Raw genomic sequence first — 22833 nt, forward strand, 5'->3', positions numbered from 1 at the left:
TCTCAACGTAGTTCTGGGATTCTTCAAATCACATTGGTTTAAAACCAGTCAAATCTGTGGATTTGAAGCATCTCACATGAAAAGTGACCATGTTCTTGGCCCTGGCCTGGACCAGGCGAGTGTCAAATTGGTGGTTTTTTTCTCAAAAAAGCCCATATTTGTTTGTCCATTCGGACAGGGCAGAGCTGCGGACTCGTCCCCAGTTCTCTCCCTAAGGTGGTGTCAGTGTTTCACCTGAACCAGCTTATTGTGGTGCCTTGCACCTACTAGGGACTTGGAGGACTCCAAGTTGCTAGATGTTGTCAGGGCCCTGAAAATATAGGTTCCAGGACGGCTGGAGTCAGGAAAACTGACTTGCTGTTATCCTGTATGCACCCAACAAACTGGGTGCTCTTGCTTTTAAGCAGACTATTGCTAGTTGGATGTGTAATACAATTCAGCTTGCACATTCTGTGGCAGGCCTGCCACAGCCAAAATATGTAAATGCCCATTCCACAAGGAAGGTGGGCTCATCTTGGGCGGCTGCCCGAGGGGTCTCGGCTTTACAACTTTGCCGAGCGGTTATTTAGTCAGGGGCAAACACGTTTGTAAAATCCTACAAATTTGATACCCTGGCTAAGGAGGACCTGGAGTTCTCTCATTCGGTGCTGCAGAGTCATCCGCACTCTCCCGCCCGTTTGGGAGCTTTGGTATAATCCCCATGGTCCTTTCAGGAACCCCAGCATCCACTAGGACGATAGAGAAAATAAGAATTTACTTACCGATAATTCTATTTCTCGGAGTCCGTAGTGGATGCTGGGCGCCCATCCCAAGTGCGGATTATCTGCAATACTTGTACATAGTTACAAAAATCGGGTTATTATTGTTGTGAGCCATCTTTTCAGAGGCTCCGCTGTTATCATACTGTTAACTGGGTTTAGATCACAAGTTGTACGGTGTGATTGGTGTGGCTGGTATGAGTCTTACCCGGGATTCAAAATTCCTCCCTTATTGTGTACGCTCGTCCGGGCACAGTACCTAACTGGCTTGGAGGAGGGTCATAGGGGGAGGAGCCAGTGCACACCACCTGATCGGAAAGCTTTACTTTTGTGCCCTGTCTCCTGCGGAGCCGCTATTCCCCATGGTCCTTTCAGGAACCCCAGCATCCACTACGGACTCCGAGAAATAGAATTATCGGTAAGTAAATTCTTATTATCCAAGGACAAGGGTGTCTCTCCTGTGGTGGTTACAGAGTGCTCATCTTCTAGAGGGCCGCAGATTCGGCATTCAGTTTTGGATGTTGGTGACCACGGAGGCCAGCCCGAGAGGCTGGGGAGCAGTCACACAAGGAAAAAATTTCCAGGGAGTGTGATCAAGTCTGGAGATTTTTCTCCACATACTGTAAATATAGCTAAGGGTAAATTTATAATGCTCTAAGCTTAGCAAGACCTCTGCTTCAAGGTCAGCCGGTATTGATCCAGTGGGATAAAACATCACGGCAGTCGCCCACGTAAATAGACAGGGCGGCACAAGAAGCAGGAGGGCAGTGGCAAAAACTGCAAGGACTTTTCGCTGGGCGGAAAATCATGTGATAGCACTGTCAGCAGTGTTTCATTCCGGGAATGGAAACTGGGAAGCAGACTTCCTCAGTAGGCACGACCTCCACCCGGCAGAGTGGGAACTTCATGGGGAAGTTTTCCACATAATTGTAAACCGTTGGGAATTACCAAAGGTGGACATGATGGCGTCCCGTCTGAACAAAAAACGGGACAGGTATTGCGCCAGGTTAAGAGACCCTCAGGCAATAGCTGTGGACGTTCTGGTAACACCGTGGGTGTACCAGTCGGTGTATGTGTTCCATCCTCTGCTTTTCATACCTAAGGTACTGAGAATTATAAGACGTAGAGGAGTAAGAACTATACTCTTGGCTCCGGATTGGCCAAGAAGGACTTGGTACCCGGAACTTCAAGAGATGCTCACAGAGGACTTATGGCCTCTGCCGCTAAGAAGGGACTTGTTTCAGCAAGTACCATGTCTGTTCCAAGACTTACCGCAGCTGCGTTTGACGGCATGGCGGTGGAACGCCGGATCCTAAGGGAAAAGGCATTCAGGAAGAGGTCATTCCTACCCTGGTCAAAGCCAGAAAGGAGGTGACCGCACAACATTATCACCACATGTGGCGAAAATATGTTGCGTGGTGTGAGGCCAGGAAGGCCCCACGAAGAAATTTCAACTCGGTCGATTCCTGCATTTCTTGCAAACAGGAGTGTCTATGGGCCTCAAATTGGGGTCCATTAAGGTTCAAATTTCGGCCCTGTCGATTTTTCTTCCAGAAAGAATTGGCTTCAGTTCCTGAAGTCCAGAAGTTTGTCAAGGGAGTATTGCATATACAACCCCCTTTTGTGCCTCCAGTGGCACTGTGGGATCTCAACGTAGTTCTGGGATTCCTCAAAACACATTGGTTTAAAACCAGTCAAATCTGTGGATTTGAAGCATCTCACATGAAAAGTGAACATGCTCTTGGACCTGGCCTGGACCAGGCGAATGTCAAATTGGTGGTTTTTTTCTCAAAAAAGCCCATATCTGTTTGTCCATTCGGACAGGGCAGAGCTGCGGACTCGTCCCCAGTTCTCTCCCTAAGGTGGTGTCAGTGTTTCACCTGAACCAGCTTATTGTGGTGTCTTGCGCCTACTAGGGACTTGGAGGACTCCAAGTTGCTAGATGTGGTCAGGGCCCTGAAAATATAGGTTCCAGGACGGCTGGAGTCAGGAAAACTGACTTGCTGTTATCCTGTATGCACCCAACAAACTGGGTGCTCTTGCTTTTAAGCAGACTTTTGCTAGTTGGATGTGTAATACAATTCAGCTTGCACATTCTGTGGCAGGCCTGCCACAGCCAAAATATGTAAATGCCCATTCCACAAGGAAGGTGGGCTCATCTTGGGCGGCTGCCCGAGGGGTCTCGGCTTTACAACTTTGCCGAGTGGCTATTTAGTCAGGGGCAAACACGTTTGTAAAATCCTACAAATTTGATACCCTGGCTAAGGAGGACCTGGAGTTCTCTCATTCGGTGCTGCAGAGTCATCCGCACTCTCCCGCCCGTTTGGGAGCTTTGGTATAATCCCCATGGTCCTTTCAGGAACCCCAGCATCCACTAGGACGATAGAGAAAATAAGAATTTACTTACCGATAATTCTATTTCTCGGAGTCCGTAGTGGATGCTGGGCGCCCATCCCAAGTGCGGATTATCTGCATTACTTGTACATAGTTACAAAAATCGGGTTGTTATTATTGTTGTGAGCCATCTTTTCAGAGGCTCCGCTGTTATCATACTGTTAACTGGGTTCAGATCACAGGTTGTACAGTGTGATTGGTGTGGCTGGTATGAGTCTTACCCGGGATTCATAAATCCTTCCTTATTGTGTACGCTCGTCCGGGCACAGTACCTAACTGAGGCTTGGAGGAGGGTCATAGGGGGAGGAGCCAGTGCACACCACCTGATCCTAAAGCTTTACTTTTTGTGCCCTGTCTCCTGCGGAGCCGCTATTCCCCATGGTCCTTTCAGGAACCCCAGCATCCACTACGGACTCCGAGAAATAGAATTATCGGTAAGTAAATTCTTATTTTCTCGTAGTCCGTAGTGGATGCTGGGCGCCCATCCCAAGTGCGGATTGTCTGCAATACTTGTACATAGTTATTGTTACAAAAATCGGGTTATTATTGTTGTGAGCCATCTTTTCAGAGGCTCCGCTGTTATCATGCTGTTAACTGGGTTCAGATCACAGGTTGTACAGTGTGATTGGTGTGGCTGGTATGAGTCTTACCTGGGATTCAAAATCCTTCCTTATTGTGTACGCTCGTCCGGGCACAGTATCCTAACTGAGGCTTGGAGGAGGGTCATAGGGGGAGGAGCCAGTGCACACCACCTGATCCTAAAGCTTTTACTTTTGTGCCCTGTCTCCTGCGGAGCCGCTATTCCCCATGGTCCTTACGGAGTCCCCAGCATCCACTACGGACTACGAGAAATAGAATTATCGGTAAGTAAATTCTTATTTTTCCAAATTTTTAACAATGTTATTTTTTAAACGAAAGGTGCACAATGAACCCCAGCACGGATCTCACAGATCCGGCCGTGATTCATTGTGTTAAAGTCGGCAGTGTTTTACAATTCACTCCCGTAAAACACTGCCCAAAAATACGAATGACATCGACATCGGTAAATACGAAAATGCAGAATACGACAGCTTAGTAAATTAGTCGTAATCAATTCAAAAAGTTGCAAATTTACACTTTCGATGTCATTCGTGATTAATCTCCCTCCAAATCGGGAGAAATAAGAACTTTAGTAAATATACCCCTGGGTTTTTGCCAGGGCTACTATATAATGTCCTTAAATGATCGGTGCAACACTGATGTAGTGCAATATGTGGCTAGAATTCTGCAACTCTAATGTCTTTTACCAGTGGTAGCCTCACATATCTTGTCTGCAGTGGTCCTGGGGTATTATATGTGTTTTGTACTATTAGCTTGTGCTATGGCACTATCTCAGGTTGTGCTTACACGCAGCGTTCTGACAGGCTATTTTCTTGTTTCAGAATATGGTATCCCGTTTTCGAGTTTCGGAACTCCAGGTACTGTTGGGTTTTGCTGGCCGCAACAAAAGCGGCCGCAAGCACGACCTTGTCGTCCGGGCGCTCCAGCTGCTAAAAAATGGATGCAGTGCAGCTGTTCAGGTTAAAATCAAGGAGCTGTATAGAAGGAGGTTCCCGAGGACATTAGAAGGCATCTCGGGCTTGTCCTCCGCCAGATCGAACGTCTTAAACTTGGACAGCAACTCGTCGGCGGATTCAGACCTTGCCGTAGCCGGAGTCCACTCTGTACCTTCTACATCCGTGGCTCTTCACTCCCCTGCTTCTCCTCTAGGCGCGGTTCTTCTGCAGGATACTAAGCCTCACTTTGATTTGCAGCCACTGTCTACTCCAATTCCACCAGTGTATCCAGATGTCCATCTCCAAAGTCTTCCTTTCTACGATGTCCTCGATGTCCTCATCAAGCCAACCAGTCTGGGTAAGTGCTTGAAGATGTGATGCACAGCATGCTAACACATGGTCTTTTCTGGTGCTTTGTGTAGTTTCACAGCAGCTGGAGTGACACAGGTTGCCTATTCCGGGCCTAGGGCAATGTTACAGAGAGACCACGGATTTAATAGATAGCTAAGCGTAGAGATTATACAGTGCAGTATGATAGAATCAATATTATTACTATGACTTGCCAGTGACAAGCAGGGTCCTCCGCCCAGCTCTCTCAGTTAATACCCAGACTCATTTTATTACTGTTTGTCTTCCTAATTGTAATGCAGAGTTTGCGTTCACTGTATAGATGGTAATAGTATAGATATTTCTGCTGCGGGGTATACTGGGTTCCACAGGGAATAACATCGGGGTGTAGAGTAGGATCTTGATCCGAGGCACCAGCAGGCTAAAAGCTTTGACTGTTCCCAGAATGCATGGCGCTGCCTCCTCTATAACCCCGCCTCCGTGCACAGGAGCTCAGTTTTGTAGTTGGTGCCATGCAGTGCAGGCATACAACAGGCAGGGCTACTCAGGTAGCCCTCAGAAGAGCTTTTTTTAAGTGAAATTTGAATACTTCAAAGGCTGCAGCAGAGACACTGTGTGTGTTAGATATCATTCTGACATCTCCTGCTGCAGCTCCATCACCTCCCCCCAGCGGCGCTGTATACTCCCGCGCCCAGGTTGCCGGGTACTTACAGCGGAGGCTCCAGTTTGGTTCAGTTAGTCACACACCCCGCCGCAGCTCTCCAGGATCGCATGGCCGCACTTTGGAAGGAGGTAAGAGGGGACCCGCTGGAAACCGCGATCTGGCGCGGCCGGTGGGAGGCGGTCCGCGCGCGCTGGCGTGGACACTGTGATACTACAGGGACCCCACTAGAGCACCAGGGCAAGGGCACAGGTCGGTTTTACTAAAAAACGTTTATTACATTGCCCGCAGTACCCGGTGGTGAAGCCCAGCAAGGGGATAAGGCATTGACCTGTAGCCCCAGCCCCAGGGCGCCATTTAGAGTATATGTTCCCACCCTGGAGCTGCATCTCTTTCTCCCTCACTCACTGTCAGCGTTTGGGCGCCATTGGGACAAGCTGAGCTGGTCCTGGGACTGTTTGGGCAAATCCTCCTCTGTAAACCCGCCTGCCTGTCAGCTCTGTGCATTTTACAGGACACTTGTGTTAGTTAAGAAACAGTGCATTTAGTTAGGGTTATGTAGTACAAGTACCCTGTGATATCCATCCAGTATTTACTGTGCTTTGATATATCTAAGGAGTGCATAGCTATACTTAGTATTACTTAGTATTGCTAGTCCAGTGCAGTTTTATTGCATGTCATAATTTCTGCATTGTACATGTGACTGTGTGTGTGCATATAGCTGCTGCGTGACTTCCATTTCGTGTATCTCACTCAGATTGCTATCCCTATATTCTGTACCCTGAGGGGGCTAGGTGCGTCAGGGTTATTATTTAATAAAGGAGTTTCACAGGATATACTTAATGTGTATTTCTCTAACGTCCTAGTGGATGCTGGGGACTCCGTCAGGACCATGGGGAATAGCGGGCTCCGCAGGAGACAGGGCACATCTAAAAAAGCTTTTTAGGTCACATGGTGTGTACTGGCTCCTCCCCCTATGACCCTCCTCCAAGCCTCAGTTAGGTTTTTGTGCCCGTCCGAGAGGGTGCAATCTAGGTGGCTCTCTTAAAGAGCTGTTTAGAAAAGTTTTTTTTTAGGTTTCTAATCAGTGATTCCTGCTGGCGACAGGATCACTGCAACGAGGGACTTAGGGGAGAGACTTGCAACTCACCTGCGTGCAGGAGGATTGAAGTTTTAGGCTACTGGACACTGAGCTCCAGAGGGAGTCGGAACACAGGTCAGCCTGGGGTTCGTCCCGGAGCCGCGCCGCCGATCCCCCTTACAGACGCTGAAGAACGGCAGAACGGAGGTCCGGAAACAGGCGGCAGAAGACTCCTCAGTCTTCATGAAGGTAGCGCACAGCACTGCAGCTGTGCGCCATTGTTGCTACACGGCTCACTGATCTCGGTCACGGAGGGTGCAGGGCGCTGCTGGGGGCGCCCTGGGCAGCAATATAGATTACCTTAGAGGCAAATAAATACATCACATATAGCCATTAAGGCTATATGTATGTATTTAACCCAGGCCAGTTTTCCTAATAACCGGGAGAAAAGCCCGCCGTGAAAGGGGCGGAGCTTATTCTCCTCAGCACTCAGCGCCATTTTCCTGACCAGCTCCGCTGGTGAGGAAGGCTCCCACTCTCCCCTGCACTACAGAAACAGGGTTAAAGAGAAGGGGGGCATAAATTGGCGATATAATTATATATTAAGAGCCCATATATAGAAACAACACCTTCTAGGGTTGTTATATACATTATGGCGCTTTTGGTGTGTGCTGGCAAACTCTCCCTCTGTCTCCCCAAAGGGCTAGTGGGTCCTGTCCTCTATCAGAGCATTCCCTGTATGTGTGTGCTGTAGGTCGGTACGTGTGTGTCGACATGTATGAGGAAAATGTTGGTGAGGAGACGGAGAAAATTGCCTGTAATGGTTATGTCACTCTCTAGGGAGTCGACACCAGAATGGATGGCTTACTTATGGAATTACGTGATAATGTCAACACGCTGCAAGCCGGTTGACGACATGAGACAGCCGGCGGACAAATTAGTATCGGTCCAGGCGTCTCAGACACCGTCAGGGGCTTGTAAAAACGCCCATTTACCTCAGTCGGTCGACAGACACTGACACGGACACTGACCCCAGTGTCGACGGTGAAGAAACAAACGTAGTTTTCCTTTAGGGCCACAAGTTACATGTTAAGGGCAATGAAGGAGGTGTTACGTATTTCTGATACCACAAGTACCACAAATAAGGGTATTTTGTAGGGTGGGAATAAACTACTTGTAGTTTTGCCTGAATCAGATAAATTAAATGAAGTGTGTGATGATACGTGGGGTTCCTCCGACAGAAAGTTATGGGCGGTATACCCTTTTTCCCGCCAGTAGTAAGGGCGAGTTGGAAAACACACCTTAGGGTGGACAAGGCGCTCACACGCTTATAAAAAACATGGCGTTACCGTTTCCAGATACGGCCGCCCTCAAGGAGCCAGCTGATAGGAAGCTGGAAAATATCATAACAGTATATACACACATACTGGTGTTATACTACGACCAGCAATCGCCTCAGCCTGGATGTGCAGCGCTGAGGGGGCTTGGTCGGATTTCCTGACTGAAAATTTTGATACCCTTGACAGGGACAGGATTTTATTGTCTATAGAGCATTTTAAGGATGCATTTCTATATATGTGTGATGCGCAGAGGCATATTTGCATTCTGGCATCAAGAGTAAATGTGAAGTACATATCTGCCAGACGAAGACACGACAGTGGTCAGGTGAGGCAGATTCCAGACGGCATATGGAAGTATTGCCGTATAAAGGGGCGGTCCATTGGACCTGGTGGCCATGGCAACAGCTGAAAAATCCACCTTTTGTTACCCCGAGTCACATATTGGCAGAAAAGGACACAGTCTTTTCAGTCTCAGTCCTTTCGTCCCCATACGGGCAGGCGGGCGAAGGCCAGTCATATCTGCCCAGGGGGAGAGGAAAGGGAAGAAGACTGCAGCAAGCAGCTCATTCCCAGGAACAGAAGCTCCTCACGGCTTCTGCCAAGTCCGCGGCATAACGCTGGGGCCGTACAAGCGGACTCAGGTGCGGTAGGGGGTCATCTCAAGAGTTTCAGCAACACTCGCAAGGGAACTCCGGGATCCTACATGTAATATCCCAGGTGTACATTGGAAATTCGAGACGTCTCCCCCTCACACAATTCACAGGCTGTATTCCCAGCAGGTGATAATCAAAGTACCCTTCTTACAACAAGGAAGGGGGTAGTATTCCACACTATATTGTGGTACTGAAGCCAACCGGCTCGGTGAGATCTGAAATATTTGAACACTTACATACAAGCGTTCAAATCAAGATGGAGTCACTCGGAGCAGTGATAGCGAACCAGGAAGAAGGGGACGATATGATGTCACTGGATATCAGGGACGTTTACCTACAGGTCCAAATTTGCCCTTCTCACCAAGGGTACTTCAGGTTCCTGGTACAGAACTGTCACTATCAGTTCAGACGCTGCCGTTTGGATTGTCCACGGCGCCCCGGGTCTTTACCAAGGTAATGGCCGGAATGATGATTTTTCTTAAAAGAAACATGGACGCTTTCCTGATAAGGGCAAGGTCCAGAGAACAGTTGGAGGTCGGAGTAGCACTATCTTAAGTAGTTCTACGACAGCACGAGTGGATTCTAAATATTCCAAAATCGCAGCTTTTTCCAACGACACGTCTACTGTTCCTAGGGAAGATTCTGGACACAGTCCAGAAAAACGTGTTTCTCCCAGTGGAGAAAACCAGGGAGTTATCCGAGCTAATCGGGATCCTCCTAAAACCAGGAAAAGAGTCCTGGTAAAAATGGTGGCTTATTACGAAGCAATTCCATTCGGCAGATTTCCCGCAAGAACTCTTCAGTGGGATCTGCTGGACAAATGGTCCGGATCGCATCCTCAGATGCATCAGCGGATAACCCTATATCCAAGGAAAAGGGTGTCTCTCCTGTGGTGATTACAGAGTGCTCATCTTCTAGAGGGCCGCAGATTCGGCATTCAGGATTGGATGCCGGTGACCACGGAGGCCAGCCTGAGAGGCTGGGGAACAGTCACACAAGGAAAAAATTTCCAGGGAAGTGTGATTAAGTCTGGAGAATTCTCTCCGCATAAATAAGCTTAGAGCAAATTTATAATGCTCTAAACTTAGCTAGACCCCTGCTTCAAGGTCAGCCGGTATTGATCCAGTGGGATAACATCACGGCAGTCGCCCACGTAAACAGAAGGGCGGCACAAGAAGCAGGAGGGCAGTGAAAACTGCAAGGATTTTTCGCTAGGCGGAAAATCATGTGATAGCACTGTCAGCAGTGTTCTTTCCGGGAGTGGACGACTGGGAAGCAGACTTCCTCAGCAGGCATGACCTCCACCCGGGAGAGTGGAAACTTCATAGGGAAGTTTTCAACATGATTGTGGACCGTTGGCAAAGACCAAAGGTGGACATGATGGCGTCCCGCCCGAACAAAAAACGGGACAGGTATTCCGCCAGGTCATGAGACCTTCAGGCGATAGCTGTGGATGTTCTGGTAACACCGTGGGTGTACCAGTCTGTGTATGTGTTCCCTCCTCTGTTTCTCATAACCAGGGTATTGAGAATTATAAGACATAGAGGAGTATGAACTATACTAGTGGCTCCGGATTGGCCAAGAGGGACTTGGTACCCGGAACTTCAAGAAATGCTCACAGAGGACTAAGGGCCTGGGGAGCTAAGAAGGGACTTGATTCAGCAAGTACCATGTCTATTCCAAGACTTACCGCGGCTGCGTTTGACGGCATGGCGGTTGAATGCCGGATCCTGAGGGGAAAAGGCATTCCATAAGAGGTCATACCTACCCTGGTCAAAGCCAGGAAGGAGGTGACCGCACAACGTCATCACCACATGTGGTGAAAATATGTTGCGTGGGTGAGGCCAGGAAGGCTCCACGACGGAAATTCAACTAGGTCGATTTCTACACTTCCTGAAAACAGGAGTGTTTTGGACCTCAAATTGGGGTTCATTAACATTTAAATTTCGGCCCTGTAGATTTTCTTCCAGAAAGAATTGACTTCAGTTCCTGAAGTCCAGATTGTAAAGGATGTATTGCATATACAGCTTTTTTGTGCCCCTAGGGGCACCGTGAGATCTCAACATAGTGTTGGGATTTCTTAAAATCATATTGGTTTGAACCGCTCAAATCTGTGGATTTGAAATATCTCACATGGAAAGTGACCATGCTGTTGACAAATATCTCACATGGGAAGTGACCATGTTGTTAGCCCTGGCCTCGGCCAGGCGATTGTCAGAATGGGCGGCTTTGTCTTACAAAAGCCCATATTAAAATTTTCCATTTGAACAGGACAGAATTGGGACTCGTCTCCAGTTTCTTCATAAAGGGGTGTCAGCGTTTTCACCTGAAACAACCTCTTGTGGTGCCTGCGGCTACTAGGGACTTGGAGGACTCCAAGTTACTAGACGTGGTCAGGGCCCTAAAAATATATATATATATATATATATATATAGTTAGGACGGCTGGAGTCAGAAAGTCTGACTTGCTGTTTATACTGTATACACCCAACAAGCTGGGTGCTCATGCTTCTAAGCAGTCTATTGCACGCTGGATTTGTAGTACAATTCAGCTTGCACATTCTGTGGCAGGCCTGCCACAGACGAAATATGTAGATGCCCATTCCACAAGGAAGGTGGGCTCATCCTGGGCGGCTGCCCGAGGAGTCTCGGCATTACAACTTTGCCGAGCAGCTACGTGGTCAGGGGAGAACACGTTTGTAAAATTTTACAAATTTTGATACTCTGGCTAAGGAGGACCTGGAGTTCTCTCATTCGGTGCTGCAGAGTCATCCGCACTCTCCCGCCCGTTTGGGAGCTTTGGTATAATCCCCATGGTCCTGACGGAGTCCCCAGCATCCACTAGGACGTTAGAGAAAATAAGAATTTACTTACCGATAATTCTATTTCTCGTAGTCCGTAGTGGATGCTGGGCGCCCATCCCAAGTGCGGATTGTCTGCAATGCTTGTACATAGTTATTGTTACAAAAATCGGGTTATTACTATTGTTGTGAGCCATCTTTTCGGAGGCTACTTCGTTTTGTTATCATACTGTTAACTGGGTTCAGATCACAAGTTGTACGGTGTGATTGGTGTGGCTGGTATGAGTCTTACCCGGGATTCAAGATCCTTCCTTATTGTGTACGCTCGTCCGGGCACAGTACCTAACTGAGGCTTGGAGGAGGGTCATAGGGGGAGGAGCCAGTACACACCATGTGACCTAAAAAGCTTTTTTAGATGTGCCCTGTCTCCTGCGGAGCCCGCTATTCCCCATGGTCCTGACGGAGTCCCCAGCATCCACTACGGACTACGAGAAATAGAATTATCGGTAAGTAAATTCTTATTTTTTATCTGTGATTTTCAGTCACCATATACCTCTTGATTTCTCTGTTTGTGTTTACACTGCACAGGGATTTCTTGTTAAGGTATTGGACTGCTATTCTTGTACTGGGTTGCCCATAGACTGAGCTTTCAGTTATGTCAGCCACAAGGGGCGACGGAACTGGGGCTGATCCCACATTGCGTGGTGGTGACGCTGCAGACACGTTAGAGGAAAACATAGCAGCAGAGGGTTCAGGTTCTGGGGGTTCCTTACCCCCCAGTGGGACCGTAGCAAAGGGGGTTCAAAATGGGCATGGGCATGCCCAATCAGTTACAGCAATTGAACCAATCACTGACTAAACAGAAATCTAACCCTCGCCCGCCCTAAAACCAAGGGGTCCTCTAAGCGGGCTATTACTTCCTCACAATCCACCCACGTCCGTGACACATCGTCTGATGAGGATGGCGTGTATGCTGATCCCACAGACACTGACCCTGATGATTCTGATGGGGAATCGGTCTCTCAGGTGGATATTTCTGACTTATTGGAGGCTATCAGGCTAATTCTTCAAATTACTGATGACCCAGAGCCTGACGCCGCCCCTAAGAAACCGGACAGATTTAAACGTCAGAAGGTCGTTAAACAAGTTTTACCTCACTCTGACCATTTAGTTGACATACGTCAGGAATCCTGGGAAAATCCAGGAAAGAAATTTAAACCTCATAAGAAGATGCTGGCACGATATCCCCTCGCGGCGGAGCTAAGTAAGAATTGGGAAACACCCCCGCCAGTGGATTCGCAAGTGGTGCGGCTGGTGGTATCCTCAGCTCTACCTGTAACTACCGTCACGTCTCTGAAAGAACCGACAGATAAGCGTGTGGAGGGTTACTTAAAGGCGATTTACACCCTAGCAGGTGCTGTGCATCGGCCCACTGTTGCAGCAACATGGGCTGCAGAGGCTATTGAAGCGTGGGCTCAGGAGGTGGAAGCAGAGCTGCCTTCCAATTCTTCTGATAATGCTAGACAATGTCTCTCGTATATTGTCACAGCCTCTCATTACATTAAGGAGGCGGATTCTGATGCCGGTATTCTGGCGGCCAAGGCTTCTACTACGTCCATTTTGGCCCGCCGGATTCTATGGTTACGGTCCTGGTCTGTGGATCTGGACTATTAAGAAAACCCTGGAGGTGCTCCCTTTTAAGGGAGGCATTCTTTTTGGGGAGGACCTCAATAAGATAGTGGCTGACTTAGCTTCTGCTAAAACAGCGTGTCTACCTGGTATTGCTCCTTAGGTACCGAAGGCTAAGAGTACTTCCTTTCGCCCTTCAGGTAAAGCAAAAGGTCAGGCGAACCCGAAACAGGCTTGCACTTCCAAAACCTCTAAGCCCAAACCTAAATGGGCCTGGGCTGCCCGTCAGCCCGATTCCAAAACTGACGAGCCTGCTGCATGCTGGGACGGGCCTCCCCCTGGGGGATCCCAGGGTGGGGGGCCGACTTCTAGGGTTTACCCCGGAATGGTTGAAGACCACTTCCGACGCCTGGGTACGGGAAGTCGTCACTCGAGGTTACGCCGTATCCTTCGAGAATCGTCCCCCTCATCGATTTTGCCTGACAGACGTCCCTTCAGAGACGGTGAAGGCAAATACTCTTCATTTGGTGGTACAATCCCTCCTGGACACAGGAGTGGTAGTGCAGGTGCCTCTGGCTCAAAGAGGCAAGGGGTACTATTCACCGCTGTTCCTAGTCCCGAAACCGAATGGGTCCTCTCTGTCCATTCTCAACCTCAAGTTCTTGAACAAATATGTGAGAGTCTCCAAGTTTCATATGGAGACTCTTTGCTAATTGTTTTGGCCTTGGAACCCGGGGATTATATGGTCTCCATGGACATACAGGATGCTTACCTGCATATTCCTATTGCAATGTCGCATCAGCAGTACCTGAGGTTTGCTGTTGGCAACCTCCATTACCAATTTTGGACTTTACCTTTTGGTTTGACCACTACCCCGCGAGGTTTCACGTAGGTCATGGCGGTAATGACGGCTGTACTCCGCCATCAAGGGGTCAGGATCCTTCCGTACCTGGACGACTTGTTGATCCTGGCGAATTCCCCAGAAATTCTCCTACACCATCTGGATCTGACGCTCCAGTTTCTGCAAGCCCACTGGTGGCTCATCAATTGGAAGAAATCTTCCCTGGTCCCTGCTCAGAGCATGGTGCACCTGGGTGCGTTGTTGGACACTCACAACCAGCGGTTGTTCTTGTCTCAGGAGAAAGTCCTGAAACTTCAGGACAGGATTCGATGCTTCCTATCTCGTCCGAAAGTGTCGATACATTCGGCGATGCAAGTGGTAGGTCTCATGGTGTCGGCTTTCGACATGGTGGAGAACGCTCAATTCCATTCCCGCCCCCTGCAGAAACTGATTCTTGCCAAGTGGGACGGCCTCCCTCACCGGATCAGGTCTCACATGATCTCCTGGTCTCCGGAGGTCCGTCGGTCACTGAGCTGGTGGCTGCAGGACCGACGATTGAGCAGGGGCTGTCCTTTCTGGATCTCCACCTGGGTACTTCTGACGACGAATGCCAGTCTGAGAGGTTGGGGTGCGGTGTTGGAGCAACACTCCCTTCTGGGTCGGTGGACCAAGGACGAGTCTCTCCTCCCGATAAACATTCTGGAACTGCGGGCAGTGTTCAATGCATTAAACCTGGCCCAGCATTTAATACAGAACAGACCTGTTCAAGTACAGTCGGACAACGCCACCACAGTGGCGTACATAAATCATCAAGGCGGCACTCGAAGCCGCATGGCAATGAGGGAAGTACTGTATCAAGGATTCTTCAGTGGGCAGAACGTCATCTGCCAGCCATATCGGCGGTGTTCATTCCGAGGGTTCTAAACTGGGAAGCTGACTTCCTCCAGCGTCAGGACGTACACGCCGGAGAGTGGAGCCTCCATCCAGAAGTATTTCAACTCGTAGTGGACAAGTGGGGCCTCCCAGATGTGGACCTGATGGTGTCTCGACACAATCACAAGGTTCCGGTCTTCGGAGCAAGGACAAGGGATCCTCAAGCAGCGTTCGTGGACGCGCTAGCAATTCCATGGAACTTTCAGCTGCCTTACGTGTTCCGTCCGGTGTCACTACTGCCCAGGGTAATAAGGAAGTTCAAACAAGAAGGAAGACTCCTGCTTCTATTCGCTCCTGTGTGGCCCAGACGGCATTGGTTCTCAGACCTTCAGGGTCTCTCGATAGAGCGACCCCTTCTACTTCCGCAGCGCCCAGATCTCCTAGTTCAGGGCCCCTGTGTATATCAGGATTTTGCACGGCTGGCTTTGACGGCGTGGCTCTTGAAGCTTCCGTTCTGAGGGCCAAAGGATTTTCTGAGGCGATCATTCAAACCATGTTGAAGGCCCGAAAACCGGCTTCTGCTCGGATTTATCATAAGGTCTAGAATTCTTACTTTGCTCGGTGCGCATCTAACAATCATGACGCTTACAGGTTTAGTACGGCCAAACTTTTGGCCGTTCTACAACAGGGCCTGGACTTTGGCCTTCGTCTGCCTCCATCAAAGTTCATATTTCTGCCTTGTCGGTTTTGTTCCAGAGGAAAATTGCGACTCTGCCTGATGTTCATACATTCACTCAGGGTTTTTTACGGCTTCAACCTCCCTATGTCCCACCTGTGGCTCCTTGGGACTTGTTGGTGGTTCTAGAGGCTTTACAAGAGTCTCCGTTTGAGCCTCTTGGATCTGCGGACCTTAAGTGGCTTTCTCCTAAGGTATTGTTTCTGCTGGCTATTGCCTCTGCTAGACGGGTGTCGGATTTGGGTGCCTTGTCCTGTAAGACCCCCTATCTGATTTTTCACCGTGACTGGGCGGTTCTTCGAACACGTCCCGGGTACCGCCCTAAGGTGGTGTCTTCTTACCACTTTAAACAGAAATCGTGGTTTTGGCCTTCGCCTCTCCTGAATTAATCTTCCAAAGATAGGTCTTTGGATGTGGTACGGGCTCTCCGTATCTATGTGAAGAGAACTGCCTCCATTCGGAAGTCCGATTCTATCTTTTTGTACTGTTTGGTTTTCACAAACGTGGCTGGCCGGCTCACAAGCAGACACTGGCCAGACCCTGGCCAGATGGATTAGAATGGTGATTGCACATGCTTATGTACAGACTGGTTGTCCAGTTCCTGCTACTATCAAGGCCCATTCTACTCGGTCTGTTGGACCTTCTTGGGCGGCCCGCCGTGGTGCGACCCTTGAACAATTGTGCAAGGCGGCTACGTGGTTATCAGTGAACACGTTCATAAGGTTCTATGCCTTCGATACATCCGCCTCCCAGGATGCTTCCTTTGGACGCCGGGTTCTTGTGCCTGCTACAGTGCGTCCCCTCCCATGAGGAACTGCTTTAGGACATCCCCAATGTTATTCCCTGTGGAGATCAGTGTACCCCGCAGCAGAAAACGAGATTTATGGTAAGAACTTACGGTTGTTAAATCTCTTTCTGCGAGGTACACTGGGTTACACAGGGCGCCCACCCTGACGCACTTAGCTTCTTTGGGTTTGTATGGCATTAGCCGCTGACACCTTCTCCTGTCGTGAGAATGTGGTGTATGTGGCTACTAACTGTTGTCTCTTTTGCCTGCTACTGCATTGGACTGGTTAACAAAACTGAGCTCCTGTGCACGGAGGCGGGGTTATAGAGGAAGTGGCACTATGCATTCTGGGAATAGTCAAAGCTTTTAGCCTGTTGGTGCCTCGGATCAAGATCCTACTCTACACCCCAATGTTATTCCCTGTGGAACCCAGTTTACCTCGCAGAAAGAGATTTAACAACAGTAAGTTCTTACCATAGATCTCGTTATTCGGTAAAACAAGAACTTGATCAGTCAAAAAAAGTATATAGAAGTTTTGGTGCTGTACCTATAGATAATAATTCCAAAAACCAAACAACTCTATTATTGCGGCCAGCTGTTGATTTGGAAACATTAACTGTAATTATACACGTGTAAGTGGTATGCTGGGCTTAATGTAAGATTGTATATAACATGGATAAAAATAAAGATGTGTCCTTTTTGTGCTGTGTGGTGTCAGAGGCTCCGCCACATGTAGTGATTCCCCAACTCTCATACATTTTCCTAAGTTTAGCACCTTAGTTGCATCGTAGCTGTGTACAGTCACTTATAGTGTACCATGAACACTAGATTGCTACTTTTGTCGCAAAATAATTGGTATACGGTTCCAGATTAAGCACAGCGATGCCTGGCCAGAGGCACTGGGGTCGATTCAATTCACCGATAGTTGAATAGCGCCCGTCGCTATTCAATTCAGCTCAAGTTAAGTCGACGAAGGCCCGTTCTCCCGGACTTAACAGGTTGAATTGTCGGAAGAACGGGCATTCTCCGACTTAACTTCCCGCCGCGATGCTGATTCCCGACAGAATCAGCCTTGCGCCGTCCGCGCGGCAGCACTTTTGTCGGATTTATTCTCTCATCCCCCGGGGGTGAGAGAAGAATTCCCGACAATTGAGGGTCACTTGTTGCTGTATTGAATAGCTCCCGGCGCTATTCAACTGTCGTTGAATTGAATCGACCCCATTGTGTGGCTCACTCGTATCGGACCTTCCTGTTTGCCTTTCTACCTAGGTTAGTGCCTGAGTCACACGCAGCAGATGGATCTCAGCGCCATTGTCCTCAGTAGCCGTGCATTGCATTTTGTTGCATTAGTGACGTGCATAAGACACATTTTGGGAAAGTCAGCTGCAAGATGCATGGCGCGGCTTAGTCGCAAAGTCCGTGGCACGCCAAATAGGGCTATTTGTCGGTATTTGAGGTTAGGTGTTACGTGGACACAACTACTCACTGTAACAAAGATGTATGTGGACTATAGAACTAACTTGGTATACAGTGCGTTTCTTGCTTGTTCAATAAAAGATGACGAAGTCTGCCTTCTTTCATTTCAGTTCAGAACACTACGCAGAGGTTTAAAGAGAAATTCTTTATCTTTGCATTAACTCCCCAGCAGGTGCGGGAGATCTGCATCTCCAGGTAAAAAGCATTGGATGGCCCCCTTTATTTCTGATGTTTTGCAAACACAACAATGTGCTGCAGGTTCCACAGCTTGAGAAATAAAGATGATGTCTTATAGCTGACCGTTGTCGTCCGAGTACCGCAGTGTTAGGATGAGCTGCACAGCCGCCTAGGCAACATTTGTCCTAATGTGGCCACACCGTGGTCGCACATTACTTATATAATGCACACACATTCAGCACTTTTTCAGAGAATATTTCTCTAGCATCCATAAGGGGTATTGGGGACAGAATTAGTACGGTGGGGTATAGACGGGTCCAAAGGAGCCAGTGCACTTTAAATTTCTTCAACTGGGTGTGCTGACTCCTCCCCTCTATGCCCCCTTCCACAGGCAGTTTAGAAAAAAATTGCCCTCAGGAGAGGATGCACACTCTGCAGCTCCAGAGTTTTTCTTCAATTTCATTTAAACTTTTGCTTGTTTCGGTATGCTGTTTGGGCAACCGCATACCTGCACCGTGGGAGTTAGGGGGGGGGGGGGGGGTGGTCACCGGCCTCATGAGGTGCAGAGCTGCTTCTCCGCTGCCTGTTCAGCGGGGCACTGCGCCTTAGCTGTCGCAGCCGCAGCTTGCCGCACACCCCTAACAGCCTGAAGGTGATCGTCGTGGTGAGTACAAACCGGGGACCCCGCTAGGTGGGCCTCCCAGTTCATTGTGCGGCAGACGCGTGGGTGAGGCTTGCGGATGCCCCTGCGTGAGACTGGCGGGAGTAATGTTGTACCAAGCATTTATGTGACGCTACACAGCCTGTGGAGACATAGCCAGTATAAAACTTCTGAGTAGCTCCGGCACCATAGCGGGGAGCGGAGCTACATCAGAGCGGGCTCAGCTGCATTTTGGAGCCTTCCTCTGCCTAAGCAGCAGCAGCCTCATACAGCTCCTCAAAATGGTCGCAGGAATACAGGTACCGGGTGTAGAGGGGGAGATCCGCTATTAGTGCACAGTTTACATTCCTGGGGAATTATCTATACTGCAGTATCACTGTTTTATAGTACTACATAAAACGCTGACAGTCTCACTGGGGCTGTACAGCGTTGGGTGCGCTGGTGTCCTCTCTTCTGTGTCTCCTCTCGCATGCAATAGGGCAGGCTTGTATTACAGTATATTCAGTCTGTGTTGTATGTGTAATGTTTCTGTATTTCATTATGGGGAAGCAGAAGTCATGTAATGCCAGATTCTCCCCTATTTCATCGGGCTCCATTTCATGTGAGCAGTGTAGTCAGTCATCACAAAATGCTGATAACAACATGGGGGAGAGTCCAGAGCCTTCCTGGCTGTGGGCTATAAAAACCATGATGTCGGATATGTCATCTTGGCTCACTGCCAATGCCAATAAAACACAAGAACTGCAACAAGTAGAGGCTAGCCTAACTGCCAAGGCTGATGTTTCCCATTGTCTACTACAGGTGCACAAAAACGTGCTTTGCCTGCAATCCTATCAGATTCTGATGATGATGTACAGGTGGATGTGGATGATGGGGATCCCATTAGTGGAGATTCCACCCCTACACAAGGTATCGAACCCCTCATATTGGCTATATGGGATGTGTTAAAGCTAGTGTTCCTTCTAGGATGAGGCAGGGGCAGGGCGCCGGAGTTCGGGGGCACGCTGGCGCGCGGCCATGCAAATTAGCGGGTGTGTCCACGCCCCCGTCATTTTAGTGGGTGTTGCGGCCCATGGACACTACTATAGAGGGTGTCTGTGGCCGTCAACGTCACTTTTGGGGGCGTGCCCAGCACCTCCGTCTGTGCTGGGCTTCCCCCAGCTCTCTCCCAATGCGTGAATGGATGCTGCGCGCATGCTAACGGCATCTTTACATGCTGGGAGGGCAGGAAGAGGGCGGCTGTTCTAGCAGGGCGCCGCAAAAGGGGCAGGGCGGGTTTTGCCTTCTAAACAATGGGCAGGGCGCGGCGCCCTGCTAAAGCAGCCTAGAGTGAACACAATTAAAGCTCCCCCTGGAGGACGCTACTAATCAGCAGTCTTTTTTCCTCCCACAAGACAAACTGACAGTCACTTTTCCTGATTCCAAAGAATTGGATGATTTATTTAAATTAGCCTGGAAGAATCCAGATAAAAAATATCAGGTGTCCAAAAGGTATTTTTAAATACCTTCCCACTTGCCCCTGAAGGCAGGAAATTCTGGGAAGAATCTCCAGCAGTAGACGTCTCAGTCTCTCGCCTTTCTAAAAAGGCGGTGCTCCCTGCTCTGGGCTCTTTTACGGAAAAGGACCCGGGGGATAGGAAAATAGAGACCACTCTAAAATCTATCTACACTGCTGCAGGTGTAGCTCAAAGACCGGTCATTGCTGGTTGCTGGATGACACATGCCGTTCATACATGGGCTACTCAAATTCAAGAGGGTCTTTCAGGTGATATGACCTTGTTTACTACTGTAATTTTCCTAAAACGCATTCAGGACACGGCAAGAGTCCTCTGTGACTCCCTTAAAGAGATTGGCAATATAAATGCTAGAACCACGGCTATGGCTGTGTCTGCACGCAGCGTCAATGGATTGCAGACGCTGGTTCCAAACGTAATGTGGAATCTCTTACCTTCAGAGGTGAGTTGGACGCATGGATCTCCAAAGCTACTGCTGGGAAATCCACGTTTCTCTCTTCAGGGACTAGGTCTGCTAGGCGTACCTACCCGGGACCGTCTACTCAGTCCTTTCGGTTCTCCAGATTTTGATCTAGGGCCTGGGGTACCTCCAATGCAGCTAGAGGCTCCAGAGGTAAGCCTAAGCAACCGGCCGTTGCCGGCTCTCAGAAACGGAGCACCAGTTCAGCTTCCACAAAGTCTTCGGCATGACGGTGCCCACACACCCCGAGGGGATTTCGTGGTGGGAGCTCGGTTACGTCACTACAGCCACATCTGGGACGGTTCCTGCCAAGATGCTTGGGTAAGGGACCTTATCTCTCAGGGTTACAAGCTGAAGTTCAACGGTGCTCCTCCCCAACGATTTTTCAAATCAGGCTTGCCAGTTTTGGAAAATATGCGTGTTACGCTACTACTGGCCTTCGACAAGTTGTTCCAGTCCCAGATCATTGATCCATTACCCCTGCTACAGCAAGGACAAGGTTACTACTGCAGTCTGTTTGTATTGTAGTACCAAAACCAGACAGGTCTGTGAGAACCATTTTGAATCTAAAGTCCTTGAATCCTTACCTGAAGGTTTTCAAATTCAAGATGGAATGTTTGAGAGCAGTGATCGCGGGCCTGGAACAACAGGAATTCCTTGTGTCCCTGGATATCAAGGACGCCTACCTACATATCCTGATTTGGCCTTCTCATCAGGCCTATCTGCGGTTCGCCCTACTGAACGATCACTACCAGTTTCAGGCGTTGCCCTTCGGCCTGTCTACAGCTCCGAGGTTGTTCACGAAGGTGATGGCAGAAATGATGTTACAGCTCAGAGTCCAGGGGGTCAACATTGTCCCTTACCCGGACGATCTCCTGATAAAAGCAAGTTCCAGGGAGCTTCTACTGCTCCATATAGATTGCACTATCCAACGTCTGTCTCACCATGGGTGTATCCTCAATCTACAGAAGTCTCAACTTGAACCGTCTCAAAGGCTCCTGTTTCTGGGTATGATACTGGATACTGTAGCTCAGAGAGTGTTCCTCCCAGAGGACAAGGTGAAAACACTTCAAGAGATGGTTCGCATGGTTCTCCGACCTGCTCGAGTTTCCATTCATCTTTGCATTAAATTGTTGGGAAAAATGGTGGCCTCGTACGAGGTGATACAGTTCGGCAGGTTCAATTGGACATCCTGAACAAGTGGTCCGGTTCACATCTTCAGATGCACTGAATGATCCAGTCTCGGCCTTGCAACTATGCCGAGCGGCTACCTGGTCGGGGAAGAACACTTTTGTGAAATTCTACAACTTTGATACCCTGACCAAAGAGGATACCCAATTTGGGCAGGCGGTGCTGCAGATGTCTCCGCCCGTTCTGGAAGCTTTGGGACATCCCCATCGTACTAATTCTGTCCCCAATATCCCTTATGGATGCTAGAGAAAATAGGATTTTAAATACCTACTGGTAAATCCTTTTCTCGTAGTCCATAAGGATATTGGGCGCCCGCCTCAGTGCTGTGACTTCTGCAGGTTATCTGTTATGTGTTTCCTGTCCAGCTGTTGCTGTTAATGTTGCCAGCCGTTGCTGGCCAGGTTATGTTATGGTGTGCTGGTGTGTAACACTCACCACACTTCTTGTTGTCATGTTTCCTTCTCTCAAGTATGTCCTTTCTCCTTCGGGCACATTTTTACCTATAACTGCCTGTAGGAGGGGCCATGTAGGGGAGGAGCCAGCACACCCAGTTGAAGAAATTTAGAGTGCACTGTCTCCTTTGGAGCCGTCTATACCCCATCGTACTAATTCTGTCCCCAATATCCCTTATGTGCTACGAGAAAAGGATTTACCGGTAGGTATTTAAAATCCTATTTTTGTAATCACTTACAATCTATATTACCTACCACATGTACACACGGAGTGTAGTTCATAGGGGAGACAGTGTCTAGGTCGACCGCTAATGGGCGACAGTAACTAGGTCGACAGGGATGCTAGGCCGACAGGTCAAAAGGTTGAGCTTTTGACCTGTCGACCTAGAACATGTCGACATAGAGACCCTGCCGACCTAGTTACTGTTGACCAATAGTGGTCGACCTAGTTACTGTCAACCTAGAG

At 49.0% G+C, this 22833-nt stretch overlaps 1 protein-coding gene across 6 annotated transcripts in view; it reads left to right on the forward strand.

The window, feature by feature from the left end:
* Positions 1-22833, forward strand: part of PIAS2 (protein inhibitor of activated STAT 2) — a 160993-nt gene that overhangs the window by 49370 nt on the left and 88790 nt on the right. For all 6 annotated transcript variants that reach the window (XM_063958454.1, XM_063958419.1, XM_063958427.1 and 3 more), the window contains exons 2-3: positions 4574-5045; positions 18023-18107. In XM_063958454.1, the coding sequence (XP_063814524.1) occupies positions 4574-5045; positions 18023-18107 (557 nt within the window). The remainder of the gene's footprint in view (positions 1-4573; positions 5046-18022; positions 18108-22833) is intronic.

The sequence above is a fragment of the Pseudophryne corroboree genome, chromosome 1, assembly GCF_028390025.1.
Source record: "Pseudophryne corroboree isolate aPseCor3 chromosome 1, aPseCor3.hap2, whole genome shotgun sequence".
Classification (NCBI taxonomy): Eukaryota; Metazoa; Chordata; class Amphibia; order Anura; family Myobatrachidae; genus Pseudophryne; species Pseudophryne corroboree.